Raw genomic sequence first — 27,686 nt, forward strand, 5'->3', positions numbered from 1 at the left:
GATGTGGTCCTGTTGGCTTCATCGGGCCGTGACCTTCAGCTCTCACTGGAGCGGTTCGCAACCGAATGTGAAGCGGCTGGGATGCGAATCAGCACCTCCAAATCTGAGGCCATGGTTATCGACCGGAAAAGGGTGGAGTGCCATCTCCGGGTCGGGGAGGAGATCCTGAACCAAGTGGAGGAGTTCAAGTATCTCGGGGTCTTGTTCACGAGTGAGGGAAGAATGGAGCGCGAGGTCGACAGGCGGATCGGTGCGGCGTCCGCAGTGATGCGGGCTCTGCATCGGTCCGTCGTGGTGAAGAAGGAGCTGAGTCGAAAGGCGAAGCTCTCTATTTACCAGTCGATCTGCTCTCTATTTACCAGTCGATCTACGTTCCTACCCTCACCTATGGTCACGAACTATGGGTAGTGACCGAAAGAACGAGATCGCGAATACAAGCGGCCGAAATGAGCTTTCTCCGCAGGGTGTCCGGGCTCTCCCTTAGAGATAGGGTGAGAAGCTCGGTCATCCGGGAGGGGCTCAGAGTAGAACCGCTGCTCCTCCGCGTCGAGAGGAGCCAGCTGAGGTGGCTCGGGCATCTGATTAGGATGCCTCCTGGACGCCTCCCTTGTGAGGTGTTCCGGGCACGTCCCACTGGGAAGAGGCCCCGGGGAAGACCCAGGACACGCTGGAGGGACTATGTCACTCGGCTGGCCTGGGAACGCCTCGGGGTCCCCCAGGAAGAGGTGGTGGAAGTGGCCGGGGAGAGGGAAGCCTGGGCCTCCCTGCTTAGGTCGTTGCCCCCGCGACCCGATCCCCGGACAAGCGGAAGATGACGAGACGAGACGAGACGGGTCTGAGGAGGGAGTGCTGCCATGGGCGGTTTTAGGCACGGGCCGACCGGCCAGCCGACCGGGGCGCAATTAAGTTAGGGGCGGCATTTTCCGCCAAGAGGGGCGGCTTTTTCCGCAATTAGTGTGTTTGGCAAAAAAAGGTATGCCGGTTCTGTTTGTGCCACTCGTTGTGTTCTCGGGGCAGCCGGCAGGGTAGGGGGCGGCACAAGATTTCTTCTTCCTGGGGCGCCCAATGTGCTAGGACTAGTTGGGCGGTTGTGTTCACGATGGTTATCTTTCACCATCTTTTCCCTTCCTATCTATTGTGTGTTTTGGTCACAATGCTAGTTTACATTTTAGGTAGGCCTATCTAAAGGCCGCAATATGCTACTCTGACTCCGTTTACGGATGTGCGGGCGGACGGATAGACTTCGTTTATGGTTCTCCGTAGGCTGTGGGTGCTAAAAACAATTCACCGCCAGAAGAGTTACAGTGCGTGTCCACTGCAGCGACGCGATGCGAGCGACAACATGTTTTCCATTCAGTTTCTATGGAGCCAGGCGAATCGCTTGTGTGGTGCATTGTAGGTAGCGAGGCGACGCAACAGAGTTGAGATTTTCCCGGCTGGAACTCACTATTGTATAGACAGATTAGCAGAGAATGAGGAATATAGTAAAACTTTTTTTACACATGTCAACTTGTATGTCTATTAAACAGTTTTGTATTTTGTATACAAGTTGTATTTTGATCGATGTTGCAACTACGTAAACCCAAGTCTGCACACTTGGCCATGACAACTACAACTTTGGATTTAAGAGAACTACATTATACATTCATCTGTTTGAAACGCCCCCGAGCGGTGGGAAGGCGAGCGATGGCAAGCGATTCGTGTCGCTGCAGTGGACACGCACTGTAAGTGGCACAATGGTTTTTTGTCAAAGACGACCTTAAAAAAAACGTTTTTTTTGTGGAAGTCGTCGTTGAGTGTTTATTTACCTAGGTTATCAAGAAGTCCAAGCAAATTGACAAATTAGCCGTTTCATCAATAAAATACGCACATTTTCAGCAACTACACTGCCCATTTCTCGTCACATTTTAATTCAGATGCTGATTTACATGTACTGTTTAGCCGAAATATGAATTGTAAAAACTTACAGCAATGTCGGTCAAATAATTCTGTTTGTCCTGTTTATCACGGCAACCCCGCCCCTGATGCAAGCGGTTCTTAATACTGACCAATCACAGCCAAGGGGGTATCCGTAACTATCTGAAATTACAACGGTAATAGTTAAAAAATTCAGGAGGTGCACGTCAAGCTCTCCGGGGCTCTCGGAGAGGGCGGTCCACGTAGACAAGGGCGTTCCCATGTGTCCATTTTTTGGAAAACGGAGAACCTAAAATCGGCCTTAAGGTCTCAGGCCTGAATACCAATACAATAACAGATGCAATTATTTTACATTATGTATTTGAATGTTCTCCAATTCATACCTATATATTAGTTTGTTGCATAACTATGGAAGTATATTTAATGGAGAAGAACTCAATATTCTCTCACCCCCCCCCCTCCCCCACATTCACACTTTTTCTCTTTTTCTCGTATTGCAAAAACCTACAATTAAATTATAGATATGTCATTAGTTATGCCTAAACCCTTAAATTAGAAAATCACAACAAAAACCCACCATTGAAGAAGTGGGGAGAAGCATGCGTTAACAACAAAGTTTTGTACTACTCTGCATCTAAATACAGTAATTTTAAAAAGCATTGTATTTGCGGTACATGCATACAAAACTGAAACACAGTCTTCTTTAGGAATAGCAGTAAACTAACTATAGCTTTTAGGTTAAAGTACTTTATCAACATTATTCGTGACCAGATTGTATTTGTGACCAGATTGTTTTGTTGCATACAAGGAATATAGAAAGAAGAGTCAAAAGTCACAACATGCAGTACATTCCTCTGACCCACCATTTTGTGGGTCCACTCTGGCTACCAGCTGAGCAGTCCTTTCAGGTGGAACATTACATATAACATGTGACTTATACATAGTAATGGAGCCTTGTACACATTATACCCTCTTCTTTATAAAAACCTAGCATCTTAACCAAATGAAAAAGAAAACAGTAACACTAAGAACTACGTTACTAATTAAGTTACTATCAAGCACAGCTTATCATAGAAAAAAACCCATCTCCAATACAATAAAACCATCAAGAAAATAACCTTATGTTTTTTTTTTTTTTTTTTGATTTAGAAGGATATTATAGAAGACACATCTGGGTCAGGGGCTACAATGTTTGGGGTTGTGTTTTAGGCTAATGGAGAATCTACATGGCTAGTTCTCCCAGAGCAAGAAGCTGAGCAGCAGCACAGTGAGACTGATCCCCACCACTAGAAGCAGGACCAGGGGAGAATCCTTGGAGAGGCTCAGGAGAGAGGAGCTAGATGTCAGGGGTCGAGACCTCAGGTACTGATCCACAGAGTCCGCCAGGCTGTAGTGTTTGGGGCAGAAGCCAAGGTCTCGACGGGCCTTATCAATCTTGAAGGTGTGGCTCACAGCAATGTTTCTGACCTGAAACCAAGAAGAAATCTTTTCAAGGTACTGTACACATTTTCATTCTTGTAGCTCAGCCCAGCAACACAGCAGTGTTCCGCACTCAAAGGTACTTTGAAGAAAGAAACTCCAGAAAAATGGATCTCTCTACCCCCTACCCGTTCCAACAGAGACAGGTATTGCTCTCAGAAACTGCTTGGGAGGTTTGGTCTAGAGAAGATCTTGGCTAGAGGTCAGACTGGTTGGCTAATGGCTTTGATTAACCTCCATTTGCTAAATCCCTGTTCTACATTCTGCCACCCCAGTCCTGACAGATCGCTCCAATCTCCATATCCCCTTACTACAGAGAGGATAGGGTGTCTGTATGGAAAATACGGGCAGTGAGAGAAGCCTGTTGGAGGCTGAGTTAACTTGATGTGGGGTGACGTCTCTATTGACAAGTAGAGCACAGACTCGGCTCTTGAATTTGAACTAAAATGAAAGAAAACTTCAGGTTTATTGTGGTCTCCTATCCAGCACATTAACTAATGTATTGTTCGCATCAAGCTCATGTTGTTTGAATATAGGCAGGGTTCGAATTATGGGGGGGGGGTTGGGTGGGTTTGTCCCCCTAATTAAGACTTGGAACCCCCTAAAAGAGGTGAACACAACAAGTTGTGGGGGTCAAATGTTTTATAAATTGTTACCTGTATCGTTGATAGTGTCTTTTGTTCTGGTACAGCACTGTGTAGGTTTTTGTTATAGCGGAAATTATGCTCTGCTGTTGTGTGTGTGGGTCTGAATTGCTGCCGTTTTGCTTTACAGTACTTTGTTGGTGACCCCTGACTACAAAAGTTATGTGGTATGTGCCCCATGAGCTTGTGGAATGGATTGTTTTTTTTTAATCATCAATAAACTGCAGACATTACATTAAACAAGCAAGATACTGTTGGGATTGTAAGACTTCAGTTAACTGAAGCAAGCGCCTGCGCTGTACGAGGTATTCTTTACACTATGGAGAAAAAGTTGACCCCCCCCGATTGTCATTGTATAATTCGCACCCTGAGTATAGGTCTTACGTTTTTAATCTTTTGGCACCTTCAAATGAATTGATTTATTAACCATAGACATTGTAGGGCTGAAATGTGTGAGCGGCAGTAAAACAAGTAAAGATGTGTCTCTACAACCTAAGGAAGACGTATGGGATAAGTGCAGCCTTTAGTTTAATTATTCTCCAACGTCCTTCCACCGTGGCTGGGTTTGAAACACTTTAGCTCATATCTTTAGCTCATCCGTCACCTTGTTTGGACAGGAATGGGGCCTTGGCAGGCTTTCAGTTGAACCTGCCCTGAGGTCACTTCCTGTACCCTTGACCTTAAACTTCCTGTTTTAGGATTGTATGCTAGTAGTAGTTTGCTACTCCATCTAATATTTTATTTACTTGACAATCATTGATCTCCCAGCCGGCATGCACCTGACAGAATCAGTCTTGGTTCCAGGCTTTGGTTTCCCAGTCTCATCATGCATTCATGAAGGTCTACCTCAGTATGATGGCAGCTGTGTGAACCAGCCTTTCAAAACGTATGTGTTGGCTAAGGCTTTACCGCCCCTCCGTATCCTTGCTTCTGTCCCCAACCAAATGAACTTGAATTGTTACACACAAAACACATGATTGTGTATGCAATTTGAAAGAAAGGCTGAATAATTTCTGGCAACTTCCGAATACCACAGAGAGTAAGCGCCTAAGCATTTTTATTTGTGGCTTAGATGAATTACCTAGCATTTACCTTTCAGCAACAAAACATTAATTGATAGACTTCCCCAATTTTTTGGCAGTTTATTACCTTAATCTACCTTCTCCACCCTTCTTAACCCACCTCCCCCACCCCCTCCACCCTGACAGCAGACGACTTCTCCTCCTTCTTTGAGAAAAAAGTCTCAGACATTAGCAGTCGGTTCCCTAAACCCACCTTTCCTACCCCCTCACCCTCCATGTCTGACCCAACTAAATGTCTAAACTCTTTCTCTCCTCTGTCCAAGTCAGAGCTCTCTGACCTCATTCTCTCTCATCGCCCCACCTCCTGCTCCCTTGATCCTGTCCCCTCCCCTCTCTTTCAAACCATCTCCCCCTCCATCATAACTTTTCTGCTCCATGTCCTAAACTCCTCTCTTACCTCTGGCACCTTCCCCTCTGCCTTCAAACAGGCCAGAGTTACACCTCTACTCAAAAAACCCTCCCTTAACCCTGCCGTCCTCCAGAACTACAGAACGGTATCACTGTTACCCTTCTTTTCTAAAACAATTGAACATGCTGTATCTAACCAACTGTTTAACTTTCTCTCTCAGAACTAACTGCTTGACCTCAACCAATCAGGTTTCAAGACCGGCCACTCCACAGAGACTGCCCTCCTTTCAGTCATCACTGCCTTCCAGTCTGCCAGAGCGGCTTTGAGGTTATCCGTCATCATTCTGCTGGACCTTTCTGCAGCAATTGATACGGTTAACCACCAGATCCTGCTCTACAGACTTTCTGAGATGGGCATCACTGGCACTGCCCTCCGGTGGATATCATCCTACCTATCGGGAAGATCGTACCAGGTCTCCTGGGAAGGCAAACTGTCAGACCCTTGCCAGCTCTCCACCGGTGTCCCACAGGGCTCCATCCTTAGACCCCTCCTCTTCTCTCTGTACACCACCTCACTTGGACCAATCATCACCTCCCATGACTTCTCCTACCACTGCTACGCTGATGACACGCAGCTGTACCTGTCTTTCCCCCCGACCGATCCGGGGATCTCAGCTAGGATTGAGGCCTGCCTCGCAGACATCTCCGCCTGGATGACCGAGCACCACCTTCAGCTGAACCTCGCCAAAACAGAACTTCTCATCATCCCGGCCAAACCCTCCATCTCCCACGACCTCTCAATCACCCTGGGATCTGCAACGGTGACCCCTTCAGCCTCTGCCAGGAACCTTGGGGTTACCATGGATGATGAGCTCTCCCTCACGGCCCACATTGCTGCAGTCTCCCGGTCGTGTAGATTCACCCTCTACAACATCCGGAAGATCAGGAGATACTTGTATGAGCACTCCATCCAGCTGCTTGTCCAAGCACTTGTCCTCTCCGAGTTGGACTACTGCAACTTGCTGCTCGCCGGTCTCCCAGCATGTGCAACCCGCCGTCTTCAGAGGATTCAGAACGCAGCGGCACACCTGGTCTACAATCTACCCGACGCTCCCACGTTACTCCGCTCCTCATTTCCCTCCACTGGCTACCCATCACGGCCCGCATAAGATTCAAGACCCTGGTACTGACCTTCCGAGCAGTGAATGGGACTGCACCCGACTACATCAAGTCTCTCTTGCAGCCTTACACCCCCACCCGCCACCTACAGTCTTCTTCAGACAACTGCCTGGTGTTCCCACCACTCAAGACCACACGGTCCCAACACAAGCTCTTCTCCTGCCTGGTCCCCCAGTGGTGGAATCAACTCCCCACCTCCATCAGAGACACAGACTGTCTCTCCACCTTCAAGAGAAGGCTCAAGACACAGGAGTCCGTCCGGGAGTACAACGGTTCTTAGGAATGGTTTGCTGAACCCAATGCTAGTTTCCTCAAGGATCACAATGACTCTTGCTTAGAGACTTGTTGCTCTTGTTGGTTAGTGGCAACTGATTTAAACTGTTGCAAATTATTCTATTTTAGTTTATCTTATTTATTTTTTTACCGTTGCTGCTTTTTCTACAGGTACACTTGCACTTAAAGATTCATGTTGTTTAATTGTAACTCGCTTAACTACATGCTCTTATGGTTCTTCCCTTTGGCACTTATTTTTTGGCTGCTCACAATGTGTGTTTCTTGTTTTGGCTACCCGCAATGATTTGGGGCTATCTTGTTATTATCAGTGACCTATGCACTTTGTAAAGCTCTCTCTTGGAAGTCCCTTTGGATAAAAGCGTCTGCTAAACGAATAAATGTAAATGTAAATAAATGTAATTAAGTGAGACTTACGGTTAATCGACCTACACCTGTGAATTCATGAATGTCTTGTTTTGATTAGGCTTGATCAATAATAAATGTATCACAGATAGGATCAGATGAGGGGCTGACGTGGGTGCAAGAGGGGGGAAAGAAAATACTCCCACTAATGAAGTATGTCTGTACAGTTCTGACAGCGAGGGCCTCTGTGTGACTTAAACAAGGATCTAATGGGAGAAGGTAACCCAAGCTCCCAAACTCAGATCAGTGAAGAGCATAGACATTGAACAGACACATAGGGGTACTCACATGCACACATTGCTAGCTATAGACTATCGCAGAAAATACATGATGTTGTATCCCAGCTTGTGATGTCATGCCAAAGAATGCAGCAATTAAGAGCCTGAGCATTTAACTAAATTAGATCCAAGCACTGAGCTGCAATCAAATGAAATTGAAGAAATTAATTCATTTATTTGATGAATTGTGAGGAAGGTTGTTCATCCCAACATCTGTACAGGCCAGTGAGGTAAAGTCGCCTGCTGAACCACAGAATTCTACTCCAGAAAACAACAAAGGACAGGAGAAGATAAAAAAGGTGTCAAGACCAGAGATAGATGAATAAAAAAAGGGTTACCTCATTTCTGGTAAACAGCAAAGGGACTTCCACTAGGGGCCTCAGAGCAACATGTAAGCACTCCATTAGGATGGCTGTGAAAACATACACGCACACACTGGTCTAAGATATAGTAACTTCACTCTTTTTTGCACATGTTCAATATCTACTTATTCTTATTACTACAGAATTCCAATGTTCTGCACCTTTGACTGTGTGTGTGTCTGTGTTTGTGTGTGCGTGTGAGCGTATCCCTCACCTGCAGAATACACCAGTGACACAGGCAGGTGTATCATGGGTCGACTGTGACCCAGCTTCTCAAACTACAGTGGGGTTTAAATACAGAGGAAACTGTTACGCTGAACAGTTTGACAGAGCACAACGTTCCATCCACAAGAAAAGAAGAACAACATTTAGTATTTTTGCAAAAACAGCTTTACACTTACCAATGGGGTCAACCACTCAAACAAGTTAACTGATTCTCCATCATTGATGAAATAGGCCTGTCCACTCTAAAACAGGAATGTCACAGTCTTTTAAACAGACCCTTGTGGTAATGAAGAATGAGAATGAAAACGGCGTGAATGCAGCGGGGACCTACTGCCACACAATTCTTCCTAGAGGTGAGGGCCTCAGCAGCCAGCGTGTGGGCTGTAACAAGGTTGTCTACATGGACCCAGTTCATCCTGGCCAGGGGGTTACCAAAACTGAAGCTGAACAACCTGCGCTCCACGTTCCCCTTGGATAAAGGACAACTTGATAAGGGGAGAGAGAGAGACACACACACACAGTGTCTGTATGTTTTCTGTGTAAGATTGTGGAGTGCTATGTTCTGACAAGTGTTTAGTTATTGTGGAATTAAGGTTAATCAAGGTGCAAGTGTGTTAATCTAAGTTGAGCTTCTTAATAGCTTGGCCAATAGTAAGCCCAAAACTGAACCTGGCCCAGTCCTCAGTCCCGTCCAGCTCAGCCCTGCCCAGCCAAGGCTCTCCCTTTACCTTTTCCCCCAGTCTCCATAGTAGTAAGAGAGAGTGAGAGAGTTGTAACTAGAGTTCCAGAGAGGATCTATCAACAATGTATTCTCCCAGGGTGGACATTCTGCTATCAAACGACTGTAAGAAACTGTAAGAAGCACAGACTGTGTTTGCAGTATTCTTAGATTGTGTTTTCTGTGTAGAGACCATGACTCTGTGTAGGTGTCTTCTCTCTTCTGGGCCATAGATACCGGATGGTCGGAGAACACAGGTCCGCAACATGCCCCCACCTTCGTAGGAGAGCAGTCAAAAATGTTTTATTGAATGGACATGCTGGGTGATCTTTTACCTTAACTGTAACTGTAGATAGGTAGGTTCTCTATATAGGATGTGAAAAACCCCACCAAAGTTGGCTTAAATTTTATGTAAAATGACTGTCCATTCATATGCTGCTGAACATTTGTTGTTAAAAGGAATACTCATATATATATATATAGCTAGCTGGTGTATGTAACAATGAAAGAAACAGTTAAAAAATTGTTCATAGGTGTTTATGATTGCAAGAAAGTCCTTTACATGAATCCATTTGAACCACTTCCTCCCAGAACAAGTGCCTTGACTAGAACAAAGTGAATCATCACTTATATCTGTGCTCTAAGCTTAATTGAATATACAAGGGATCAGTATAGAGTGTTGGGTTACATTCCAAGGAGAGAATTAAGGCATTACACTTGTTCATCCAAGACCCATAAGAAAAAGAATTCATTTGCATAAAAAAATAGTTTGGGTAGCCACCATATATTAGCTACATTGTTTTGGTAAGTCTGTCTGTAAAAGAGGGTGTTGCAGGGTGCATCGAGACTGCCTGGGGGCTTCCTATGTGTGAACACAGGCATGTGTGTGAGTGTTGGCAGGAACTGTTTGAGACAGCCTGGTGTCAGGTTAACACAAGGCTCCAGTGGTATTGTGCTGTCTAACGCTAAATTTAAACCGGTGTCACCAGGTCCCGTTGGCTAAGGTTGCACATGGGTTGGCTGAGTTACCATGCCAACCACTACCTCAGTTACGGTAGTACACACCAGCTTGGGGCTTGGGATGAAGAAACACAGACACAGACACAGAGGATCCATACGATGGCCGCAAGCGCTCTTAGAACACTCCTAAGAAGCTCTTACCGTTAAGAGCTTCTTAACAAATTTGGGAAACGTAGGTACCATCAATGCACCAATACAATCTCCATACACACTTCTACATTGTACGTAACACTGAATTGAGCAGGTTCTATGTGTAGAAATTAGGGCTGTCAAAGTTAACGCGTTAATAACACGTTTACGCAATCTCACTTTAACGCAACAAAAATAAATAGTGCCGCTAACACAGGTTTCTTTTTGACCCTGGGAATCACCTGTCGTCACATGACTTCAACTGCCGACGGTAGCTGAATGATGGAGAAAAGGCTTTTAGATGTTTATTATACAGCAGTATAGTTTGTGAGAATAAAACTCCCTCACAATTTAAATTGTGTTCCATCTGAACTTGTTATATTGACATTATCATCCAGTTAGGCCTATTTGAAGTTTAGTACACCCTTGTTTTTAATGTTTTGACAGATTAAATAGATTGAATAATTTTGCGATTAATTGCGATTAATCGCAAAATTAATCATATGAAATAATGCGATTAATTGCGATTAAATATTTGAATTGCTTGACAGCCCAAGTAGAAATATTTTACACTGCTGGCACAGCCAATAGAGTGAGCCCCATACCTTTGAGAGAGCACCCATTGGCTGAGAGGACCATCTGGTCAGCAACAGCTTTGGTTCTGGAGTAGTGATCTATGTGCTAGGATAGAAGAAAGTAGCATTTTGATGATCACGATGGTGCTAGAGATGTACTGTTGGACAACAAAGGAAACAGGGAGAGTCATGGTAATCTTATTAAATTGGTGCCTCCACACTCATATTGTACACACACAGGTGATGACAAAGTAACACAGCAGAGATGACAAGCGTCTGCCAGTTTAGACTTTAGCTTTGGTCTCTCTCAAAGACAGAGCAATCATGTTAAATCATGTTCATCATATTAAATCATGTTAGTAAATTAATTACAGTACATATTTCCCTTGAAATCCGATTGAGTCTCCACTAAGTCCAACTACCTTGCATCATACCACTTCAGTGTGGATTCATAACTAACATTTGACATCCAGTACAAGCTAACAGAGTGAGTCTTTCATTCCTTACCATGTCCAGGGGCACACAGGGGACAGAATCCTCGTCACCCTCCTCGATCGGTTTGCCAGCAAATGCCACGTTGACTGTACTGGTGTAAACCAGTCTGGGAATACCTCTCTCCAAACACACTGCAAACAGTAGATGATGACACATATACACACATACAGACACAAATGCACAGACACACACATACATACATACACACACTCACAAACAGATTTGTTTTTCTATCCTAGGATGGCCCGACCCTTACCCTAACCTTAGCCTTAAATGTAATTGTAACCCTAACACTAAACCCCTTGAAAAAATGACCCACAAAGTTACATTTTTCAAGTTTCACTTTACTTGTGAGAACATTTGGTTCCCACAAGGAGAGTTAAACAAGACCACACACATACACACAAATAAACACACACACAAAACACTATCTAGCCATGCAACTGAAGTTGAGAGACAGTCCAATATGTCTAATGTGGTTAACAACCTCCGAGTCAGTAAGGACCAAGAAAAGGCTAAGCCATGATCCAATGTTTTGTGTATAATTGTTAGTTTGCCACTTCCAAGGCTTTTGAAAACAAAAACAGTCCTATGCTCGTGCCATAACGTACCTCCAGGGGCACCTTGTGCCTGATTACGATCTTGGATGGCTCAGAACAACCCACTGAGGACTGTTATAGGAATGACCTGAATGGGCATTTAATGGGTGGTGTTGAGGGTGATGTGCTGGCTGTTGAGTAATCACCTTTAATGACGTTGTGTGTCCCTCCAACATTGACAGACTCCACCTGCTCTTTCCTCAGCTGAGGAAGACGCAAAGAAAAGATAAACATTTTCATTCCTGACTATGTTTGAGTATGTTTTCATTTTAGTTTGGAGGCAAAGCCTGCAGCAGCATTAGCCAGAGACACCTGTTGATAGCCTGATGTCAGTCTGTGTAAAGTACAGTATGTGAAAAACCCCATCAACTCAAGAGATGCTGGAACTTGTCGGTTCACATTGTAGAAGGTGGAGATTAGAGAAAGGCATGTCGAAACTTTTAAACATACACTTAAGACATATCTCTTGGATCTCGCTTATCACTCACTGTAAAATGTATTTATTTAACATGTATGGAACATTGTTTTACCTCCGTGTATGAAATGTGCCGAACAAATAAAGTTTGATTTTATTTGATATGAGTTGATTATGTAACCTAAACCAAATAAGGAGGATAAAGAGAGGCAGACGTTTCTACTTAGGGCAGCAAATTTCCCAAGCTGCCACCCTGGTGAGATGGATGTTTAGCTTAGGCTGACGAGTCCTGAAGAGCTGTGTTTTAATTTATTATGAATGGACACCTGTTTGTGAGAAAGTCCTTTTCCTAGCACAGGACGGTAGGTGTTGAGGGAGGGTTATGCTCAATAATGAGGTAAAACTTGTTTGCAGGATGGTGTCTTGCATTTGAGGATGTGCTCAAACACCCTAACCTGTTCTGGGCCAGACATTCCATACGAAGCGGTATGGAAGATACAGTCCACCCCCTCGCACACCTTATGGAGAGAGCCATAGTCACGGATGTCACTCTGTAAAATAAAAACAATGATATATATATTAGATAGATATGTATACAGAATATACACATATCTATAAATATATGTGTATACATATGTATACACAGTATATATACTGTATATGTACCCAGTAGATATTATAACTCAATAGTAGAATTGGGGGAGTTAAAATAATTGCTATTATGAATATATGTGTATTTATAGAGAACTCCATTTGATACGATGGCAGCAGAATGCTCCACCTGCATTTCATGTTGAAACATTCAATAGCTTGAACACACAGCAGATGACATACATGGGTTGCCCATTATAATATTGAAACCATGAGAGAGGCCGGTACAATTAAGGTGAAGTGTCATGAGACTCCACCTGTAACCTGAATCAACCTGCATGTGTCTTCTCTGGCCTGGTCAACACCTGGCGCTATTCAGGTGGATCACTCACCTGTGTATGTTTTCAACCACAGGCCGACCAGAAGACCACAACCATAACTCTACCACATCCAACCCAACCACAGCACTACACACGAGAAGAAAACAAACTGACTGATGCCCTCTGTGCAACGTCCTTATTAAAACAGTAGAGTTGTGTTTCATGTTTAGTACCTGATGGAAGAGGGCTCCATCGGGAGTCTCCCAGGGTGGCTTGTGCAGATCCAGCAGGACCACCTCCACCCCCTGACTGGCAAGCGCTTGGCCCAGCTTGAATCCAAAATACCCTGTTCCCCCTGTCACCAGCACCTTCCCTACTCCAACCCCAGCACCTCTCTTGGCCAGGGCCATTCCCTCATCTAGTCTGGAAGCTGCACACTCTGAGCTGCTGCACAAGGCAGGCACCCCGTTGGCCCTGTGCCGGGTTTCTGTGGCTGGGGCGGAGGGCAGGGCTGAGGCCAGAGCTACGGCTGGAGCTGAGCTGCCCATCCAAGCCTGCTGGCTGTATGGGTGGTAATTGTGGTTGCTTTTGGCATGCAGGCGACACAGCCCAGCTCCTGTGTCAGGGACTGAGATGCTGGAGCAGAGCAGCTGCTCCACCTGATACATGGAGCCGCTTTCTTTCATGCTGGGGGCGCGCAGTTCCATTCACTGATGCTGAAAGGATGAAAAACTGGAGGGAAGATGACAAAATAAGATGTCAAATGTTTTTTGTTCGTTTTTTTACATTAGGAAATAAACGACATTTCTCATTTGTTTTATTAGCTATTTGACATTTGTCAAAAAAAGTTTATTATGGTTCTGTTACTGTATCCTATCGATGGTCTACTGCAGAGAACAACGTGAAGCAATTTTCTAATACTCTGAGACTTTGACAATAACTCTATTATAGAAATGTAGTACAAATTGTATTGCATTAAACGTGTAGAGAAAGCTCATGTTTACTCATTGAATTATCTCATCTCATTGAAATAAGAACACCTAGCGACGCGCTCATACAGGTGCCGTCGTTAATTTTCAAGTGTTTAAAACAAGATTAAACCGAAACGAAAACATAACGAATGATCATTGATGTGGAATTTGATCCAATTCAGTAGAATGTATCAAATGTTTGTCTCATTTTCGGAATGCCAGCATCCTATTACAAAAATGTCGATCACTATGTCCAAGACACTCCGTGACTTAGATTAGTACCGCACGTCTCAAAACATCCATATTCGAATGTCGATAACCATTTCGCCTATCCTCCGTGCGTACATTAAGTCCATTAAGTTAACAAATATAAAACAAATATTCTTTGTACCTTTTCCGTAGACCACTCTCCTATGTCCCAACGGTCTGCATAGACATCCCTCCACCTGCCAATCATCTGTGGTCTTACCTGTAAGGCGTTCACCGTAAACTCTTGAAAAAGCTCGCATGCTCCACAATTGCATCCAGTTGTTTAGTGAAATGGGTTATCTGATATGGTATATATTTGACATGGACGAAATAAATGCATGTCATTTGAAACAGAAAACTTTAATGTCATGAAAACGCCATGTCTTTATTTAAATCTGGATTTTTAACAGCGTATTACAAATTTAAAGAATAATATGATAGTTTTTAATACCATACATAAAAAAGCAAAGTCTTCCTCTGCACTCTGTACAGTTGGTAACCATGAATCTTGTTGCCAATATTATTTTGTTTCTGGATGCTTCTTCACCGAGATGATTTCTCTGTCAAAATATGTGCAGAGTTTAGTCATACATTTTCCTGTATCACAATAACCATCACCACAAATAATGAAATTATACAGTACAGTTAAGAAAGTTTCTAATCTGTAAATTCCATTTAGACACTGACTCAGGGCCGGATTAAGACATTTTGAGGCCTGGGGCTAATTACCAGAATGAGGCCCCTATATCACCCCGACGCACATCATGACACGCACACGAATCCAAATGACTTTGTAGCTCGTTGTTTAACTTACGACAGTACAAAATATGCGCTATTTGTGATTTAATAACATTTCACTATAGAGTTATTTATCCCGCAAATTTGAATCTGTGAATGTCATGCCAACTTTACTGAACTCAGTGCACGGACACATCAGTGCTTTAAAGTCCACAGAGCCACTCTATAAATAAGATCAGTTTAAACTCACCATCACCATCATCACATCAGTGATATTAAAAGGCCCGTTTTTGCTCGTTCTGCAAACTCATCAATGAGCTTTTCTAAGTCCAGTTGACACAGTATGTCATGCTCTATTGACTAGGGATGCACCGAATCCAGGATTTGGTTTCGGCCGAATAATGGGCTTTTTGACGGGAGTCGGTTTCGGCCGAACCTTAGATTTTTTTCCACCAAACCCAAACTCTACGCTTGAACTTGATGCGATACGCTGATTGAAATAGTGACGCCGCCGTTGTCGAATATTTACTATTGTGTTAACATTTTAAATGCGTTAAGAACACGTTCATCTCGAAGACGAGTTCGTTCAGAATCAGCTAGGTAGCAGGTCGACTGACTGATTTCCTTCTCATACAGTCCGGTAGCGTCACAGTGCATTTCCCTGTTGAAGCCCAGCTTCAATAGCCTGGCTGCCAGCCCAACTTCGCCCCGCCCACAAAAAGATTTGGTCTGGAGTAGCCTGGCTCTGCCCTCCTACTTACTTCCGCTCAATTTGGATTTTGCTTCTGTACTAGGTCTGGGAGCTAGGCTCTGAAGTCGGTTTCTAGAAACACATTTTTTGTAGGTCCAATCAGCGAACAGAGGGAGTGGCTGAGAACGATGACGTTAATGTCGTGCACTAGTTTGAGTAGTTCAGTAATGGCGGCGGAGAAAGATGCGAGATAAACTATTCTGCGGTTGTGGCAGCAACGCTGCCGAATATCCATAGGTTAAAGCCAGAGCAAGAACATTCCTTGCTGAGTTTTGTTGGTGGCCATGATGTTGTGGCCCTCCTCCCCACGGGGTTCGGGAAAAAATTGATTTTCCAGCTACGGCAGCTAGCTCCGTTACAGTAGCGGTGAAGGCAGTGCCGCCGCTAGCCATTTTGGTGCCCTACGCATAATTCCTTTATGATGCCCCCCCACCACCACAGCTGCCCTGTCAATGCATCCACATTCTGTGTTTGACATGATGCTGGTTACGGAGTTAATGCGAGCGCGCAATTTTGGGGCCTTTATTTGAGTGAATGATGTATTTTTGTCTCTTAATTTTTCAGCCCCACCCTTACGTGTCTTAGCATGGTTTTCCAAATTAATTATAAACATTTAAAACTGAAAGCATGCAGCCAAGGAGCTCTCCACCTATACTCATTTAAAAACTATTTGATCAATCGAATATAAAAGCATCATAGAATGTACAGTAAAGTAACATCTAGCTGGCGTCAGTTATTTCAAATGCATAGATATTGTTTAACAGTAAAATCTAAATTTAGTTTGCACCTAACATATTTGAGTGTGCTAAAATTAGCAATAACGTCAGCTAGTTCGAGGTGTATGCATAGGCTAAGTATAAGTTAGCAGCATATTTCCCGTATTTAACAATAATTAAACATGGACTTAGCTGAAAGTGATGCACGGGCATCATCTTGCAGTTTATTTCTTTTTCTGCCCCTGACTCCTGTTGTCTTTTTGAGGCCATTTTCGAAAAGTTTACCTAGCCTACTGTCAAAGTTCGTCAGGCCACTGAGATGGAAAAGGGCACCCACGGCGAGCTTGGAAAGTTGAGTGTGTATTTGTTTTTTTGTGGGGTGGAGGTGGGGGGGGCACCATCGTAACGTTTTTTGAGCAATTAAATATATCTCTTGTTTTGCCTGTTTTGTGATAAACATGCCTAAAAGGTGCGTAATATTTATATAGGCCTACTGAAATAATATCGGCATTATAATTATAATAACTATGATGATTTTTCAGTTGGCAAATTTTTGGTGCCCCTTCAGGCCTTGGTGCCCTACGCACAGCGTGTAGTGCGCGTTATGGGAGCGGCGGCACTGGGTGAAGGAGTTGGCTAAGGCAAACGCTTGCGATTGGTTATGGCAAATCAGAGTGGCTCTGGGCGGATCCAATAGTTTTAAACTTCAACAGAGGACCCGCCTTCAAGGAAGTTAACGTTTGTCAATGGAGAGATCCCAGACCCTCTGTACAAATGCAATGTACGAGGGTCTGGTTAGGACCAAGCTAGGTCTGGAGGGTCTCGTATTGGGAACAACTACATAAAACCAGGATCTGTCCGGACCAATGAAATTGCCAGGGGGGGCTTTATACGATGATGGACAGATGATCAACAGTAACGTAATCAACAACGTCACGAAAGAGCCCTTGGGTTGAATTCGTTTTCAACAAACAACATATTAGGCTACGCTGCTCTGATTGGTTTTAGGTCTATCTAATTGAGCGAAGAGGCATTTGTTTTACGAGTTTGATTGAAACACGCCCCATAGTCACAGCCCAACGGAGAGTTTTCAGACTCATATTCTGACTAGAATTATGAGTATGACAACGTCAGGCAACAGCTTCAATGGGCTGCTTTGAACAGTTTTTTCCAGTGCTTCGAAACTATACGGTCATTGGATAAATGCTGCGATTATGTCCCGCCCACGGATGCTCAGCGTCTCTGGGGGTGAATGGAGGAGTGGGCTAGCCTGGACGCTGGACTTCAGCTTGATGATTGGAGGGTCTGTCGAAAGACTGCATATCCTTTTGATGGACAGCCATTTAGGACTATAAAAAGTCGCCAAAGCTATAAGAGCTCATTCCTATTGCGGATTTTGGCCCCACTCTCGTGCTTTCTTTGACTGGACATTTTCGTACATTATTTTTGTTTTCACTCTGAATGTTTCTAAAGTTATGCGCGGTGCCGTTTACCCACTCGGCATCTGGCGCCCTGAGGCCCCCCTGATCGCGAGGCCCAGGGCTGCAGCCCCTGAAGCCCATTGCCTTAATGCGGCCCTGCACTGACTGCATACAAACCTGAAGGCCAAGGCCTGTTTCCGGAAACATCTTAATTTTTCAATTTCCTGTGCTAGTCTCCTTAAGTCATCTCCCTCAAAGGAGGGGAGGACTGGTTCCTGTAGAGATGAGGACAAGTTTAAACACTATGTTGGCACTATCTACAGTAGATGTTACACACATCTGAATATCTGGAGCACCTGACCTCTACCTACAGCAAGGGGGACCAACAGCACCAATAGTCTTGGGCTAAATCAACCCGGTTTGTAATCAACGATTACTTTAATAGTCAAAGGTTAAAATCATGGGCCAAGCCATGGTTGAAAAGAACAGTTATGAAATAATGACACATTTTCTTTTTTCACTCACTACATCAACTCACATCTCCATCACTGTCGATGGACAGAAAATCCCCAATGATGAGTGCCTCTGCATCGTCAGGACAAAGGTGGTACCGACCACTAGTCTGATGGGCCAGCTTCATCAGGAAGTCGTTGGCCACACTGTGAGGACGATACACAGTGTGTCATACAGTCACAAAGCATGCAATGCTTCTAGTATTTCCCAGTCAATAAAAACTGAGTGCCAAACTGCAACACCAAGTAATGAGATACATGACACCCAAACATACTGTGCATTGTGACTTGTTAGATTTATGTGAGTGTTGATCACCGTGGTACCTATCTGTGCAGTTGTAGGAGACAGTGTGGATGGTGATGTGTTTCCCTGAGGTCAGTTTCTCTGTCTCTGTGAGGACCAGGCTACAGCTGGAGTCAGGCTTCCCATCGCTGAGCACATACATGCCCAGCCTGTCCCCAAACCCGCAGGCAGTCTAAAGCGCACAGGCATGCAGATGTCACACCAGAGGCTTTGTCACACATGTAATTTCTCATAAACTTCTTTATTTCTTTCCCCTTTCAGTACTGTCAAATAACATGGGGATAGTTACAATTGGGGAAAAGTGTATTAAGGGTTTTGTTTTTCAGGGACCTTCGATTTCTGAGTGACGTTTTTTATTGTCCCTGTGCTGCTCTTCTAGGAATCTGGGTTTCTCAACCCTGGTCCTCATGACCTCCTGCCCGGCATGTCTTAGATATTTCCCTCTTCCAACACACCTGGGTCAAATGAATGGGTTGTTATCAAGGTCTGCAGAAGTCTGAAGACGACTCATTCATTTGAACCAGTTGTGTTGTAGGGGGAAACATCTGAGAAATTCAGGTCAGGGGGTCCTGAGGACCGGGGTTGAGAAAGGCAACCTTAGGTCATGGTGTTCCATGGGCATGTTCTGGACGTCCCACCTGTAGGGCTTCCAAGGTCCTGGTGCCTCCGTTGGTGATCAGCTGCCCCGCCCACAGCACAGCGTCCCAGCACGCTTCCTCCGAGGGCTCCTGCAGGGTGGGGCGCCACACCTTCACCTCCCCCGAGAATGCCAGCAGAGAGAACCTGGGGGGGGGTATTCTATCCAGTGTGATTCATGACATGATGCATACATGTAGTCCTGCCGTGGCGTGTAGACATTGTGAGTAATTTTGGTGTTGTAAGGAGTCTGAAGTAAAATACGTTACAGTATTCCTTTTTACAGCTGAGGCGAGCAGGGTGCTACCTGACTCTGTTGCGGTACAGCTGTTCCCAGACCAAACAAGCCAGATGCTTTCTCAACTCCCCCAGGTGAATGGCCATGGAGCCAGACACATCCAGCAGGATGCACACCTCCCTCTCCAACACCACTCCAAACATACTCCTGCTACCTGAGGAAAAAAGGTGGCAAAAAAGTGCATTAAGATTCATGAACAGCCGTCCTTTCAAAGTGGCCACATGAAGGAGGAATGTGAGTGGGCAGTGGGTTAGCCTGAGACCGGAGAGCAGCCAGCGGAGCCTCTGTGTGTAGCGCTGGAGCAGCCTCTCTGTCTGGGTCAAGTACTGGTGCAGCTCTCCTGGGGTCAGCAGGAGGTGCCTGATAGCCCCCTGAAACACCAAATAGCACAGAGGGAGACACAGGCTGAGAAGAGCTGCCAGTTTTACACCAAAATAATTCAAATATTCATATTTCTGGTGCTTGGCACTCACATAAAAATCTACATTTAATTGTAATTTGTATCTTAGTGTTCTATTGACTCACGTTGATGTGGACACTGGGGAAGGAGGAGCAGTATTTGGAAGAGACGGTCTTGAAAACTGTTGGGATCAGATTCTTCTGATGGGTAGAGTCAGGTCCTGATACCAGTTTGTGAAGGTCCAACTTCAGCTTCTTAATCCCAAAATGCTTCAGCCACTACGAAGGATACAGGATAAAAGTGAGGAAAGAGTAGGGACATATGAAACTGAATGGGAGACTGAATGATCAGTTGGTTGGATGATTGGCATGTCTGTACTGTGCCTGTTTGGTAGAACATATCTGTTCTTGCTTAGGCAGGGTCAGCGGAGGGTAAGACTTCCAGGCGCTTTTGGGTTTGGGGAAGGACTTAAACACCACACCTTGAGTTGTACAAAGACAAGTCACACAAAAGAGATGGCAGAGTGATGAAATTATATAATTTAATATGTAACTGCTAACCTAAATCAAGTGTGATGTATCATGTCATATTCACACAGTTGAACAAGACACACCACACACACACACCAAGACACACACACAGTACCCAAGTTGTTCCCATCCTCCAGGTAAAATACAGACTGGGAAACCTCAAGTTCCTTCTTCTGCTTGATGTTGGCTCCCACTGGACTCCATCCAGTCATAGGTTGTGCTGCATAACAAATAAACAATCAATCACTCATTCTATCAATCTGATCAGTAGGAATCAATTCCTAGATAACCACTGGGATTTATCAGGCTGAATCTAACATAGTATGATCAGAGTGCCAGCGCTCAATGAGTAAGGTACTCCCACTTAACCATGTTGATAATGTGTTTTAATATGTTTTCCAGATTCTTGTCATTTATTGTACATGCTACCTTATATTTTCCGGTTTTCAGCTCAGCAACCTCGGTTTTGCATATTCTAAACTAGCCTTAAACCCAAATTCGGCTGCTACATTCCAAGTGTTAGCAAACGCTAGCTAGTCTGTTAACATGAATATTTGCAAGCCTCCAAGCACAAACGTCACACTTTAAATCCTACCTGTTGCCTTTAACCATCCACTTATTTACTACTACTGTTGCATCCCTTGACATGTCATCTCCTTTTCCCTCTTTCTTTTTCTATTTTTAGCCCCCGACAACTGTTTTGATTTGTCCATCATTTTCCATAGACGACAACTCAATACTCGTAACTGCTCGCTCAGCGCTCACGGCGCCCCCGCTCCTTCTAGATGTCAAAATTCAATTTTATGAGATAGGGCGCCTACCCTAGCGGTTCTAAAATGTTTTATAACATTGAGGAAATGCAGAAACGCACAACAGCAGCTATAAATAGAAAATACCAAAAAAAGATTTAATTTTTTTAAATTTAATTTTTTTTACCATTGCTTTGGCGCCCCCATGGTGCGGCGCCCCTATGCGCCGCATATAGCGCATACCCACTTTTTGCGCCCCTGGTCCTGGTGTGTGTGTGGGCCTCATTGAACCTCTCCTCCTGTGGTGTTGCTGGGTTGATCATTGTTGTCACGAGGTAACTCCGGAGAGGGTAGCCACTGTCCCCGAGGAAGATGCTCCTGCCGAACTCTCCTCTGCCAGCCTCAGCCACAGCTGATTTGGCCCACACAAAGCTGTCGTGTGTGCCTCCTGGCCACCTGGCAACGATGTCCGTGATGAGGCCATCGTGGTCCACTTCCACCTGAGTGTTGATGGCAGCGTAATGTTTCCTCCCAATCCAGCACGGATCCACCAGGGAGGGATTGTGGATTGGGATCAGAGTGCCATCCACAACACCGATTACCCGGGGGATCCCAGCCATGGCATGACATCCACTGTGGACCTGGTGGACCTCGTCCCGTGTGGTGGACATTTGGATGTGTCCGGGCATGGCGCAGGAGGATCGGTGTCACGGCTGCCACACCCCGTGAAACCGATGCCTTGCTGAGGATGGTGCCGTCCCCCACCACATCCAGGAAGCTTCCCACTGCGTAAAAACGCAGCAAGGCCAGGAGCTGCACCTCCGGGCTGAGGGCAAAATTGCAGCGGGTTGCCCTCCGGATGTGTGGTGACACTAGCGTGACGAGGCGTTGGATCTCCATACGGGGAAGCCAGCGACAGCACATTCAGTGGGAGAAGTGATGACGCACATAGACATTTAGCTATATAAACTATCTGGCTTCGCGCACGGTGACGCTGTTGATTAGCAGCGAGAATATGCTGTATTGCAGCCATGGTGTCTCACTCGCGTGGACTTCAGCAACGCCTTTACATATAGACTGAGGTGGAGCCTCGATCTCTTGATGAGGTTCCCGCTGAGTTCAATTACACCCGTCAGTTTCCCGATATCTGTCCAATACCACAGGGTTGTTGATGTTTTTATATCTAATGTAAACTCATGCAGATGCCGAATGTTTGTGAAAACGCAATGAGTGATAGTAATGATGATTCATTTTATTTATGAACTCCCTTTGAGTTCTGTTTACTATACGCTTACTTTACTATACGAGTTCCGGTATGACTAGTTTTATTGTGATAATTTTTTTTTACGATTGCTCTGAAGGTATGTTTTGTATTGATTTGTTTTTTCATTATTACTATTATTATTATTATTATGTATTGATTATCTTACTGTTTAGATAAACTATCATTTTGCATTTAAAGTTACTGGTCATCCTTGTATGTAGCTCTCACAATACGGCATTGAAAACCTTGAATTAGTTGGCTTGATATTACTGTTTATAGACATACACTTTTGCAGGGTTTTTCCTGCATAGAGAACATTTTGGGAGATTTCCGATTACATTTAAATTAATTACAATTTTGAATGGTGCTTTTTACATGTCTGCTTGGAGACATAAAGGCAAATATAGCCTGGCGCTAAACTGGGATCTACCCAAGCACAGCTGGGCTGAGATCTCTGCTGGGCCAGCAGAGAAGCCTTCACCCACCTGGGGGGATGGCAGCCTTGGCACCGCATGGGCGCCAGGTGAGGACTGCACCCTGGGAGGACTCTTCTCCGCTCTGTTTGCTTTTCTGGAGAAAAAAAGACAGACTCAGCCCACATGAAGCCTTCAATTAGGCTCTATTGAAGTTTGAGAGGAAGTCTTATCGAAGGTTGAGCTATGTGGAAAGGGAGACCAAATAACACACTTTTCATAGTTTCTTAGGTTTAACAGTTAATTTCCTAAGTAACAGTTAGGTTTTTAAGAACTAGGAGCTATCAAAGATTAATGTGGGAGATGAAACTAGCAGGCCTAGTAGACAAAGCAGGAAGAGTATAGTGGACTAAGTGGACGGGGGTGTTGCCCTGACCAGCCTAGCCAGAGAGAGAGCAGTAGGCCTGGGAGGGGGTAAAGGTCTATCTTTATGCCTCCAGACCACAGGGCTCGGTGCTGCAGCACCATTCCCTGGACACTGGCAGCCAGCCCTCTGGATGAGGTACTCCACCAACATGGAGCTCTGGACACACAGCAAGGGACACTATGATCACAACACACTACAATAACATCAAAATCCATTGTAAGTTATTGATGAGTGAACCGGAGTATGGTGTTATGGTTTGTTAATGGCGGATTGGTTTTGTAACATGGCAAATGGAAGCTCTATGTTGCTCTTAGGTCACCTTTTGCCAGTAGCTAGCAGCCTTCTCCATTTCTGCAATCAGAGCACTGATGTCATCACTGTCCAGGATGCCTGCAGAGAAAAAACAGCACTCTGTTTTACACTAACACATCAACTCTTGATAGTAGGCACAGCCTTACTTTCTGATCTGTAGCCACAAATATGCACCCATATTAAATATCGTGAACCGATTTTTAATCTAAACATGGCCCCAGGACTCGAATCGTGAGGTACCAAAAGTTTCCCACCCCTACAGGTTAGTGCTGGCATACTCTGCTTTCAAAGGGGTTTATTTATGGATGAAATGCTTGCTAGTTAAGAGCGACAATCTAAAGTGGATATATGTTAAGTATAGATCAGTGAATTCTGTTACATAAATTAATGTGTTTACTGATCAAAACTGCTTGCACATTGCAAATGTGCACAAACTCTTAACACCAAATTACCTACACATTACAATCGCCAGCTGCATCACGAACGTGGGCACTTTTCCTACCACTTTAGCCTCGTATTGGGAACAACTACATAAAACCAGGATCTGGGCAGACCAATGAAATTGCCAGGGCGGGCTTTATATGATGATGGACAGATGATCAACAGTAACGTAATCAACAACATCACGAAAGAGCCCTTGGGTTGAATTCGTTTTCAACAAACAACATATTACGTTGCTCTGATTGGTTGTAGGTCTATCCAATTGAGCGTAGAGGCATTTGTTTTACGAGTTCGGTTGAAACACGCCCCGTCGTCACAGCCCAACTGAGAGTTTTCAGACTCATATTCTGACTAGAATTATGAGTATGACAACGTCAGGCTATGCAAGCGCTGTATGGTGAATTAGGCCTACAATTATGACAACTGATTTAACCATTGTGCATGTAATGACTTATGTTATGAACTAAATGTCTTGATGTTTGTGGTGGTAAGACAATTGAACAGAGAACCAATATAATACATTTTGATTAACATAACATAAGCAATTAATAACATAGGAAACAGCAGACAAATGAAGGCTACATAATCATTTGCATGAATGTAGGCTACCGCAGCATTGGCAATTTGACTAGAATAGATGATGTGGAGGTTGAACAAGTGCTTCAGAGATGACAGAGAATTGCATTTGTGATCTGAGAAATGTAGGTACCAAAACCACTGAGAAGAACTGTTATCAACAGCTGCATTCCCTATCTATAATTCCACAAATTTGTGGTTGTGTGCAAGCAATTCTATCATGGGCACGATGCACCTATGGTTCAAGGTGTCTGTATTTGTGTTTAACTGACATCTTAATCAACGACATCATGGGCACTGTGCACTAGTTTGTAATAAATGGTGTTTTGTCTTTTCTACCTTTCTGTGGACCTTGGATTATTTGGGATGCAGAGAATCAGACAGTCTTGCTTCAACCATGGTGGTTATCAATAGGACAAGAAACAACCACTACAAGGACATAATAAATCAGGTTAACCAAAAGTTTAACTGACAGTTGAGAAGTAAAGAGGTGAGGACTAGTACCAGTCTCACTGATCCAGTGGAAGCGTCCGTTCCCAGCCAGTGCAAGCTGCCTCAGTGCCCCGGCTGTCTCATCCTTGGTGGTATATCGAGTAGGGGGAGCGACCCCCGCTTCCCACCGGTTCTGTGTGTCTGTCCCCTCCCCGGGGAACAGACAGACATGCAAACACAGTGGTCGGCCACTGCAGCACTCCGACACGTAGGAACACACCGCATCCTACACCCAAAAAAAAAAACTATTTTGGTTATAGAAAGTTTTTGATACAGAGTCCAATATTGACTGAGGAAAGGTTTTAAAGTAGTTCACTTATAAACACATCAATGACCAGGCACTGTGGTTGCGTAGACCTATTTTCAGAAACGCTGAGGAATTTCAAACAACAGAGAGAGCCAGAGGACAAGTAAAATGTAATTACATTTCGGGACGTAAACTGATCAGTTTACAACTGTTAAGGTCATTTTAGGGTTCTCCGTTTTCCAAAAAACGGACACATGGTGTCATGTCCCCGGCCTAGACCAGACCGGGTTCTAGTCTGTTTCTTCCAGGTACAGTCATCCATTCCGCTTCTTCACTCCCTCCCGGTAACTCAACTCACCTGCGGCTCATTCCCTCATCAACACCACAGCTTGTTGAATCACCGAGCCCACGTCTGTATTTGTGCTGACCTTTGTTTCCGTTCTACCACCAGATCACCGCTTCCGCTCCTCCAGTCCTCCTACCAGTACCCCGCTCAACCATCTACCAGCTACCCTAAACCGTCCTCCCCATCTCTCTCAAATAAAGTCTACACACATCCAGAACCTTATGTGTTGTGTGTTTGGGTCCTCAGTACAGCCTTGACACATGGGAACGCCCTCGTCTACGTAAAACGCCCTCTTCCAGCTCTCCGAGAGCCCTTGGAGAGCCCCGGAGAGCTTGACGTGCACCTCCTGAATTTTCTAACTATCCGTCGTAATTTCGGATAGTTACGGATACCCCTTTGGCTGTGATTGGTCAGTATTAAGAACCGCTTGCGTCAGGGGTGGGGGCAGGGTTGCCGTGATAAACTGGACGAATAGAATCCTTTGGCCGCCATTACTATAAGTTTTTACAATTCATATTTCAGCTAAACAGTACATGTAAATCAGCATCTGAATTAAAATGTGAAGAGAAATGGGCAGTGTAGTTGCTGAAAATGTGCGTATTTTATTAATGAAACGGCTATTTTGTAAATTTGCTCCGACTTCTCGAAAACCTAGGTAAATAAACACTCGACGACAACTTCCAAACAAAGACTGTTTCTCTAAGGTCGTCTTTGACAAAAAAACGTTGCGCCACCCAATCTTCTAGCGGTGAATTGTTTCCCTCGCCCACAACCTACGGAGAACTATAAACAAAGTCTATCCGTCCGTATCTGTCTGCCCGCCCATCCTTAAACAGTTGGAGTAGCATATTGCGGCCTTTACCCCTACCCAGACTTATTCCCAATCAAATGTATTATTTTTTACCCCTATCTCTTCTCTTTGGAGTGCCCCCTCACTTGGACATGGCCCTTGAAGTTACTAGTGGGGTAGAGGTTTAAATCTTCCCCAATTAACTTGGACAACCCTTTAAATTCCATCCTTCTCTCATCCTCACTAGGAGAGGTGAAACTGATCTCCAGGTCCTCACCATCTCCTGGTCAGGCACCCCACTGGTGAAGAGGTAAAGCCCCTGGGAGAGAGGGGGATTAGGAGGGGAGGAAGGATGAGAATTGACTCTGTGTAGGCTTCCCTCCAGAGCCTGCCTCAAAACCGCCAGGGTGTTCTTACTGCCTGTACACTGCAAACCCAACACCCACCTGAGAAGAGACAGGGCACATAGGTACGTTATCAATGGACTGAATCTGATGCTGTGTGTGTTTCAATTCATAAACTGTATTCATCATACACCACATCAACAGAAAATGGGTAGCCTTTATGCAGAAACTCATTCACACAGACAATGTTTAGTTTTGACAGTTTCATGTCAGTTTGAACCAGAACTCCTTTGACTGGAGCAGCTTTTAAAGTGGTATTTCACACCATTGATTCAGACAGAAGAAAGAAGCTTCTCACCTGAAGGAGAGAGGAACACAACGACACAGAGAGAGCGAAGGGAGGAAGAAAAAGAGTCTCCTGAAGAGCTCTAAAACCAAAACATACCCGACAGAAACATAAGACGGCGTGTAGACACACACACACACACATCATACGGCCTTACTGCCAGGCTTCCTGAAGGTTTTCTGCGGTTGGAGGGACCATCTTCTCTCTCCAGGGTCTGACAACTGAACCAAACCTGTCAAGAATAGTAGGACGTGTTTGTGTGGAGTATTACACATTACAGTGGGAATAACTGAGAATTAGTTTATACAGAGACCATAGATGATGGACAAAAGCACAAAGGT

General features: G+C 44.6%; 2 protein-coding genes across 5 annotated transcripts in view; both read right to left on the reverse strand.

Annotated features, from left to right (window-relative positions):
- Positions 1–274: 274 nt before the first annotated feature.
- Positions 275–14,809, reverse strand: sdr42e2 (short chain dehydrogenase/reductase family 42E, member 2). Of its 2 annotated transcripts, none has more exons than XM_084676919.1 (13): positions 14,749–14,809; positions 14,435–14,512; positions 13,306–13,804; positions 12,617–12,712; positions 11,893–11,950; positions 11,160–11,278; positions 10,683–10,758; positions 9,122–9,204; positions 8,542–8,679; positions 8,387–8,452; positions 8,200–8,263; positions 7,962–8,035; positions 275–3,384 (listed from the first exon to the last, which is right to left on the reverse strand). In XM_084676919.1, the coding sequence occupies exons 3-13, from the start codon at positions 13,777–13,779 to the stop codon at positions 3,148–3,150; spliced, it is 1,485 nt and encodes a 494-aa protein (XP_084533045.1). In that variant the 5' UTR covers positions 13,780–13,804; positions 14,435–14,512; positions 14,749–14,809; the 3' UTR covers positions 275–3,147. The 2 variants fall into 2 exon arrangements, with proteins under 2 accessions (XP_084533045.1, XP_084533046.1); XM_084676920.1 differs by having other exon boundaries at positions 14,744–14,776.
- vwa3a (von Willebrand factor A domain containing 3A) overlaps positions 14,677–27,686 on the reverse strand; it is a 40,220-nt gene continuing 27,210 nt past the window's right edge. Inside the window, exons 17-32 of one of the 3 annotated variants that reach the window (XM_084676917.1) lie at positions 27,503–27,577; positions 26,933–27,101; positions 25,285–25,498; positions 23,771–23,841; positions 23,461–23,607; positions 23,097–23,181; positions 20,714–20,818; positions 20,452–20,549; positions 20,194–20,346; positions 19,931–20,039; positions 19,678–19,822; positions 19,373–19,517; positions 18,755–18,906; positions 18,457–18,577; positions 18,096–18,193; positions 14,677–14,852 (exon numbers count right to left, since the gene is read on the reverse strand). In XM_084676917.1, the coding sequence (XP_084533043.1) occupies positions 14,813–14,852; positions 18,096–18,193; positions 18,457–18,577; positions 18,755–18,906; positions 19,373–19,517; positions 19,678–19,822; positions 19,931–20,039; positions 20,194–20,346; positions 20,452–20,549; positions 20,714–20,818; positions 23,097–23,181; positions 23,461–23,607; positions 23,771–23,841; positions 25,285–25,498; positions 26,933–27,101; positions 27,503–27,577 (1,927 nt within the window). In that variant the 3' untranslated portion in view covers positions 14,677–14,812. Of the gene's footprint in view, positions 14,853–18,095; positions 18,194–18,456; positions 18,578–18,754; positions 18,907–19,372; positions 19,573–19,677; positions 19,823–19,930; positions 20,040–20,193; positions 20,347–20,451; positions 20,550–20,713; positions 20,819–23,096; positions 23,182–23,460; positions 23,608–23,770; positions 23,842–25,284; positions 25,499–26,932; positions 27,102–27,502; positions 27,578–27,686 lie in introns of those variants that run through there. The other 2 variants (XR_014731684.1, XM_084676918.1) reach the window with 2 other exon arrangements.

Source organism: Hypomesus nipponensis, chromosome 17 (assembly GCF_054491055.1).
Source record: "Hypomesus nipponensis isolate SF chromosome 17, ASM5449105v1, whole genome shotgun sequence".
Taxonomy (NCBI): domain Eukaryota; kingdom Metazoa; phylum Chordata; class Actinopteri; order Osmeriformes; family Osmeridae; genus Hypomesus; species Hypomesus nipponensis.